The 8,925-nt window shown below is 34.4% G+C and overlaps 1 protein-coding gene across 1 annotated transcript in view; it reads left to right on the top strand.

Moving 5' to 3' along the window:
* Positions 1 to 655: 655 nt before the first annotated feature.
* The window catches only part of LOC136031943 (rhodopsin-like), a 94,074-nt gene continuing 85,804 nt past the window's right edge, over positions 656 to 8,925 (top strand). Inside the window, exon 1 of the mRNA XM_065711945.1 lies at positions 656 to 737. Coding sequence (XP_065568017.1) covers positions 718 to 737 — 20 coding nt within the window. The 5' untranslated portion in view covers positions 656 to 717. The remainder of the gene's footprint in view (positions 738 to 8,925) is intronic.

Here is an 8,925-nt window from a genome sequence, read left to right as displayed (position 1 = left end):
TGTCATAGATGATCCTATAAGAATAAAAAAACGGTTACGAGTACGCATTCAGAAGTTACAAATACTATCGTAAGACAAGAGAGGCTCTTATGCATTTACTCTGGGAAATACCTCTTTAATTCCGATTATAACTCATTTCTCTGGACTAAAGTTTTGAACCAGATGCGTCTCAGATCGAATTGGCTAAAAAATCAGGCCTCATACTTGGGTTTAACTCAAGAAAGAAGATGAAAAGTACTCTCCCTCTCACACCACAAAAAAAAAGGAATTCAAGATTTACTGGGTTTTCTGTATTATTCTTATAATGTCTATTCATTTGTCTTTTTCGTTGCTTTGATGATCTGTCCTTCTTCCTGGAAATGCAGACCTCCGCTAAAAAAAAGTTAATAATAAAATATACAATGCGTTGTCTATTTTATATTCATTTTATTTTCATTCGATATCATAATTGACAGCAATTCATTGCATTTGGCTTTCATTATGATTGCGATTTTTTTTTGTATTTTAGTTAACGATTGCATAGGAATTTCCATGTTTATTTCTCTCTATGATGCTTCTTCGTCAAGTAAGCATGGATCTCAATATCACGTTTCCAAATTTGCGCGGGGGCTTTTAAATCCTCAAACTCCTGTCGGGATGCACTTTCCAGTACAAAAAGAAAAGTTCTACCCACATTTCATCTAGTTATATCCAAGACCGAGGGATACAAAGTTAGAGATGGAGTGGATGAGACATAGGTAAGCAACAGCTCCCTATATTTGACCATTTTCTGATAATGTTGAGTTACAAATATTGGATTATAGCAGTAGGTGTAAAACCTTATTTTTTTGTATTATATAGGATCTTGAACTTGGCAGCTACTAAAGAAGGATTATTTGCTTTCGTTCGGCTTTTTTTTATAATTCAAGACCTGAAGCAAAACTTTCTAATGGTGTTTTTAAATCGCATTTAGGACTTTCTTTTATCGTCTTTCGAGCCCTGCATATTGATAATATTCAATTCTGTTCTCCTTAAATTGTGAATTTAATTAACCTAGTGAATTTTGAAGGATTAGAGTTATATTTGTGACTAATATATTCTGACTATGATTATATTTTTCTTATAACAACTAGGTTTTCCAGAGGAGCAAGAAAATGCTTAAGCAAATCGTCAAAAATTTAGTTGACTACAAAAAAAGACAGATCCACATGATTATCAATTGGCTTGCTTTTTGTCTTTTTTTTTTCAATTCCGTTAAGGTTACTTTCAGTCTTTCGAGAGTTTTTACGATGATTTTTTTTTCCTAGCATTGGATTTGTTTCAAGCATTAGTTCTTTGACCTTTAAAGCTAAACATCATAAGACAATAAAGCAAGAACTCCAAATATAAGTGCATAAATCATTAGGAGCCTTTAGAGATAAAAAAAAACAAGTTTTTTTAAATGAAAGTAGGAAGCGACATTAAAACTTAAAACGAACAGAAATTATTCCGTATATGAAAGGGGCTTTTCCTCCTAAACTCCCCGCTCTTTACGCCAAAGTTTGACTCTTTCTCTTAACTCTACTTTTTAAAACAGTAAAATACTTTAGCGTAAAGAGCGGGGCGTTTAGGAAGAAAAGCCCCTTTCATATACGGACTAATTTCTGTTCGTTTTAAGTTTTAGTGTCGCTCTCTACTTTTGTTTAAAAAAAAATGTTTTTTATTTAATTTCTGGACGTTTTTGAATTAATACATGGTTTGATCTTGGCTCTCCGCACATAAATAATTAAAACGAAATTTGCATATTAATTTTTTTTGGCTGAATGGCTTTCTCATAGTTTTAATCGGAAGATTTAGAGAGAAAAGGAGCGAGGGAGGAAGCCTAGTTGTCCTCCAATTTTTTGATTACTTAAAAAGGCAACTAGAACTTTTAATTTTTTACGAACGTTTTCATTAGTGAAAAATATACGTAACATACAAATTAACTTACGTAACGAACTTCTATATCCATATGTTTTTATTGCGTATTGGAGGGGTGTTTACCCCTCGTCGACACTAAGCATCGGCACTGTTTCTGTTTTCTGTTTCTGTTTCTGTTTTTTCTTGCCTGTTTCTGCCTGTTTCTGTTTCTGTTTTTACAAAAAACAGAACAGAAAACAGAAACAGGCTACCTGTTTTTGTTTGACCTGTTTCTGTTTCTGTTCTGTTTTTTTTTCATCTGTTTTTTTCCGTTTCTGTTTTTTTTTTATCTGTTTTCTGTTTTTTTTTCTGTTTTTTTTTTTCAAATGCCGCGCTATCTAGCGGGCATGATACCGAAACGCATGATACCTACCCGTACCTACCGTACCGAAACGCATATCTAGCGGGCATGATACCATGATACCGTTGATTTTTGAATTTAAACAAAAAGGGAATACTTGTGGGAAAAGTCAAAGTCATGGCCAATTGTAGAAAAAAGCTAAGACAGATTGTCCAATTAAGTGGGCAACCCAGTCAAGGTTAATTTTACCCTTTGATTGCCGTTGTGACTGTCTCCCATTTATGCTACACCTCTCCGTGCATGTATGTCCCTTGACAATGCCGAAATAGAGTCAACCTGTTGGAGGTTCTCCTTGGGGAACACACGCGGGTTGACTACGGGTTGACTACTTGAAAATTTTCCTCTCATGCATGTCACTCCACAATGCTCAACTATAGTCAACCTCTCATGCTAATTCACGCCGGGGTAAATCTGAGCGAAAGAGAGAGATAGAGAAAGAGAGAGAAGCTTGAATGCTATACAGTGGACATGGGCTAGATGGGAACCCCATATGACAATGTCTCTACTGTTGGTATATGTGTAGCGGATGGCTATTACCGCTTGAGCAACGGTCTAACCATTGACGGCTTTAAGGATTCGTGCTTTAAGCGGCAAACATGGGCTCAATGAAATCCCATATAAAAGAGGAATATAGCGTTGGTATTTACTTAGAGCAATGGGTTACCGCTAGAACAGCGGTCCAACAAGCCACGGCTTGAAGGCATCCGTACTTTAAGCGGTGAACCTAGGCACCTTGATATGTGTGTAGCGGAGGGTTATTACCACTTGAGCAATGGTCTAACCATAGAGCGTTATAGAGCGTTGGTATTTGCTTAGAGCAATGGGTTACCGCTATAGCGACGGTCTAAATAGCCTCTAACTTAAGCGGTGGACATAAGCTAGATGGGATGACTCTGTGTCTGTCTGGTATATATTAGCAAGCAGCGGTCTAAGTAGCCTCGGCTTGAAAGCATCCGTGCTTTAAGCGGTGAATATAGTGTTGGTATATGCTTTGAGCAATGGTTTACCGCTAAAGCAACGGTCTAAGAGCAACCAGGGTAAATTGTCAATTATAAATGACATTTAAGCTTGAAAGGAATATAGCGTTGGTATCACCCGATTGGACACATTTTATGACAAATTTCGCCCCCCCCCCCCCTAAAAATACGCTAGTGTGTTGAATTGCACGAAGTTGCTCATCTTTTGTATGTGACTAAAAGGATTTAACAAGAAGATGTTTTCTTTCCTATTAGAAATAGAAGAAGTAAGGAAAAACAGCTGTTAAAACAGCTGTTTTTTATTTTTAAACAGCTGTTTTCTGTTTTTTCGAAAAACAGAACAGATTACAGAAACAGGTCACCTGTTTTTGTTTGACCTGTTTCTGTTTCTGTTCTGTTTTTTTTCTAACTGTTTTTTTCTGTTTCTGTTTTTCTCAAAAACAGAAACAGTGCCGATGCTTAGTCGACACCTCACTCTTTACACTAAAGCTTAAATTTTGTCCCAATTCCTTAAGAATGACCCTTGGATCACAAAGGCCGTAGAATAAATAGTTGAAATTACTAAAAATACTTAAGCGTAAAGAGCGAGGTATTACGAAGAGGTAAACCCCTCATATGCGTAATAATTTCTGTTCGTTTTAAGTTTTAATGCTGCTCCTCACTTTCAGTAGAAAAAACTTTTCATATTTATTTTTTCATTACTTTTTTTTAAATAATGCTAGAAAAATCCTGCGCCGCCTTCATTGAAAGTCTCTTCCCACGTGAGAAGTTTCTCCCACGTACCTCGCCCCCAAGTCTCCCGCCCAAACCAAAAATATCCCCCTGAAAACGTCTGTACACTTCCCAGTAACCATTACTACATGTAAACACAGGTCAAAGTTTGCAACTTGCAGCCCCTCCCACGGGAACTGCGGGGGAAATGGCTATCTCAGAATTTCGATCCGGTGACTTTGGGGAAAAAATGAGCGTGTGAGGGGGCCTAGGTGCCCTCCAATTTTTTGGTCACTTAAAAAGTGCACTAGAACTTTTAATTTTCATTAAAATGAGCCCTCCCGCGACATTCTAGGACCACTGGGTCGATATGATCACCCCTGGGGAAAAAAAGAAAAAAACAAATTAAGACGCATCCGTGATTTGTCTTCTGGCATAAAATGCAAAATTTCACATTTTTGTAGATAGGAGCTTGAAACTTCTACAATAAGGTTCTCTGATACGCTGAATCTGATGGTGTGATTTTTTTTAAGATTGTATGACTTTTAGGGGGTGTTTCCCCCTATTTACTAAAATGAGGCAAATTTTCTCAGGCTCGTAACTTTTGATGGGTAAGACTAATCTTGATGAAACTTATATATTTAAAATCAGCATTAAAATGCAATTTTTTTATGTAACTATTGGTATCAAAATTCCATTTTTTAGAGTTCCGGTTACTATTGAGCCGGGTCGCTCCTACAGTTCGTTACCACGAACTGTTTGAAAAGTATTGCTTGTTAAAATAATAAACACACTGAATAAGCTGACCTCATTCAGGACATTATTTTTTCTTAATTTATTTAATATTTACTTTGCATAGACAGTACTAATATTTTATTTTAATTCTTGCAAGAAATTAGAGATTTAAGCAGACTGGTGTGTCGTTTTCTTAAATATTAGATTCTACATTCAAACTTACATAAATTAAACAAAAAACATATTTTTTCCAACTGAAACGAAGGGAGAACACTAACCCTTAAAATGAACAGAAATTATTCCGTGTATGAAAGGGGCGCCTCCCTCGTCAACTCCTCGTTCGTTACGCTAGAGTTTTTAGAGCTTTAAAAAGCTTCTTATTTCGATTTAACAGACCTTGGGTTTCAGCATTTATTCTTAAAGAATTTTGACAAAAAGTCCAACTTTAGCGTAAAGAGCGAGTTAAGGATGAATTCTTTTTTTGTATTTAATTTCTGATCGTTTCCAAATTATGCCAAAGTCTAACCAAAGTATAATGTGAGGTACCGGCCCGATAAAATCCCCATTTCTAGATGTTAAATTGCATACATCAACAATTGTAAGTTGATTGAAAGCACCTTGATTTTTCAGTTTCTCTGCTTAAGAACTAAAAGAACTAAAATTTTCGATTGTAATTAAAATTTTGGATGAAATATGAATTTTAGTTAAAAGTTTTTAAAGATAATTTTACATTAAAATGAACTCTCTGAAGAATCTACCACCTCTCCTACCTAAGAAATGACCCAACACCTCTCCTTCACAATAGCTCATGCGCACTTACACAATCCTGTATGTAATTTTATGAAAAATTCAGCAAATCAGTTTAGTTAAACAAAGCTTTAAATAAATGTCAGAAACATTTTCTTGCAAAAAGAAGGGTGGTATCACTCCGCAACACCATTAGTCAGGCTTATTCTAAAGAGAAGGAGAAAAGAGGCTAATTCCCACCGTACACCTTTCAATCTTCAATCTTTTAGAATAAAACACTGAAATAAAACACTCCATTTACCTAATACTAACACTTAATACTTGGAAATACAGTAATGTATAGCCTACCAGAAAAAAAGAAAAAAAAACGACAAATATGATAAACTGATATCAGCCAGCATAAAAAGAAAGAAAAAAGACAAAAAACACCTAAATGAAACACTACTTTTACTTAATACTACGAATTTTTAGTTATAGATACCTCCCTATTCTAGAGATAAACAGAGTTAATGTATTATTTAAGGCACCTGGAAGTATTAACTTACTTTTTCCAAATCCCCTTTCCTCATCGCAGAGAGCCCCTGGAACTGGTTCAAGCAATGCACCAAATAATCTTATTTAGCTCTGCAAAGCGGGTAGGTATATCTTTCTTCACTGGAACATCTTTCTTTTAAATATCTTATAAATCTTGTGCTAACTGGAAGATAAATAGTCCAGAGTAGTATTTACAAAGTCAAATATCTAGCTGTTAAACTCAGATTAAGGTAGAACTCCTGCCCATAAACTACCTTCATATCGTTGTAAAACCTTAACGTTTCTGTTTTTTTATCTCCTTACTTCATTCCTGGATCATTTGTTTCTGTAGTACTTACTTAATCTCACTCTCCTAACTTGCATTTATATCCATTGGTCCTCTAACTTTATTCTAAACAAAAGAAAACCCTGTTTTGTCTGAAATGCCTTTTATTTTTATTGACCATGATGTTTTTTTTCTCCTGCAAGAATAAATCCTTATAAGCTGCCTGAAACAACCGGTCAGTAGCATGGCCATAGGCACTCCCACTCGTACATCATTAGCATAAATGTATTAGAATTAAATGTGAGTGAATGACCTACATATTCCTGTCTCGATATGATTAACATTTATTCGACCTTCCCTGAATAAGAAAAATGACCAGTTTTTATAATACTTAATATTCAGGTTATGACGATTATTATTTTGGGTTATTTTATTTTTTTTTGGGTTGTATGAAACTGGTCTTGACACGTACCTGGGAGAAGTAAATCGGACATATTTTATAATACGAACCAAATTATATTAAATCAAAAAGTGACAAATCTGCTACCCCTTTTTTTCTCGTGATATGTGCTTGGGTAGTGTAAAACATTGAACCTATGTTCCCCAATGAATTAATTGCTATGGCATTTTTGTAGAAGGAACTTATGGTCATCCATGTCCCACCTCCAAGGGCCCCAAATAACCTTCTCCGAACTTTTTGTCCCCATTTTTAAATAAGAAATTTTTTGAGCTTAGAAATTTCTTAATCCCATTTTTTTGGTACATATACATTTTTTCAACTTTTATTTTCATTTTTTTTCGTGTCATAAAATGGCATTAGATGAAAGCACTTGCAAACCGTACTAGTATTATCGATAGTTTACTTGGTAAACTCTCGATAATACTATGATTATAGTAATGTTTGCAGGTATTTTTTTTTATCAATGCAGCTTTATATTCCTTTGATATATATTCTTACAATGCCCTTTTTATTTTGATTGCAATTTCGTTGTCTACTACCATATTATTTCCACAAAGGTAACAGTTTCGACATGTTGACATGATAAGTTTATGATATTGGTGCAGCAGTAGTGCTTTGTTTTTTCATTTGCTTTTATTTGAACGCTAATACCAGAAAGATGTCGATAGTATTTATCAACGCATAACTTGTTACCAGAATTATAGACATGAAGTTGGTCCTTATTATCATCTATTTGTTTTATGTTTGCACTCTCTTTTAGTCGTATCATATCAGGAAATGTTACTCTCGCATATCCGCCATCAGTAATGTTGAATTTTTTCGATGTTCCTAAGAAATCTAATCTCTCACTGTCATTACAATGCCTGCATACATTTCCGTTAGTGGCCCCACTTTTAATTGTTTTTTAGTTCAAATATTTGTCTTTGTCGAGAAGAAAAATGTTTCATCTTTACTTTTTTTTAAATATACGATATAAGTGTCTATCCTTCTAGTGCACAATTATTATTGATTTAACACATATAATGAACCAACTACTCTCGATGACCAGCCGTGGAGTACCACGGAGGGTGGTTGCATAAAATTTTGTAAACACAGAAAAGTACTGCAATGAAATATTTTATTGAAATAACGGCAGGTATAATATCATCATAAGACATAAAAATGAATGTTTCCAATCCATTCCATAAAATACTTCATTGTATTTTCTCTTGAGATGGCACTTATTCCATTTTGGGGTTTTATATAGGTTCTTGAAATAATTTTTAAGTCCCAAGAAATTCGAAAACATTATGATAAAAAAAGTGGAAAAATTGAAAAAAGTCACTATAAACATTATCTTTCTAATAGGAAAAATCACGAGGTTACATACCAATATCTTCTTCATTTGGTATTTCGAAACTATCACAAGCAAATTTCTTTTGTTGTAAGTAGATGTAATGTCATTTTAAGACATGTAAAAAAGAGCAGAAATGTCTATGTCCCAAAAAATGTCACTAAATGAATTATATCCCTAAAATCAAAAATCACAGCTAACATTTCTATATCATCTTCATTTCGTAATTTGAAAATATCACTAGTTAGTTTCTTTTGTTATAAGTATATTTAATGTCTTCTTAAGACATGGAAAAGAAGTAAAAAAATTGAAGAAATTCGGATGTCCCAAAAAATGGGATTAAGAATTCTAAGCTCATAAAATTTCTTATTTTAAAAAACTGGGGCAAAAACTTGGGGGAAGGGCATTTGGAGCCCATGGAGGTGGGACATGGATGACCAAAAGTTCCTTCTACAGAAATACCATAGCGATTGATTCATTGGGGAACATAAATTCACTGGTTTACATTACCCAAGTGCATGTCACGAAAAAAAAGGGGTATTAGATTTTGTCGCTTTTTGATTCAATGTTATTTTGTTTATATTATAAAAATGCGTCCGCATTACTTTCCCAAATTATGTGCCAAGACAAGTTTCATACAAGCCAAAATAACAAATTTATTCGTATAATTGTAATGACCTGAATATTAAGTATTATAATAACTGGTCATTTTTCTTATTCAGGGAGGATCGAATAAATGTTAATCAAGTTCTGACAGGAATATGTAGGTCATTCACCCACATTTTATTCTAATATACTTTTGCTAATGATGTGCGAGTGGAAGTGCCTATGGCCATACTACTGACCGGTTGCTTAAGGCAGCTTATGAAGATTTATTCTCGCCAG

This window comes from Artemia franciscana, chromosome 10, assembly GCF_032884065.1.
Source record: "Artemia franciscana chromosome 10, ASM3288406v1, whole genome shotgun sequence".
NCBI lineage: Eukaryota > Metazoa > Arthropoda > Branchiopoda > Anostraca > Artemiidae > Artemia > Artemia franciscana.
Note: the sequence above shows the minus strand (reverse complement) of the source record. Positions and strands in the feature narration are given on the sequence as shown.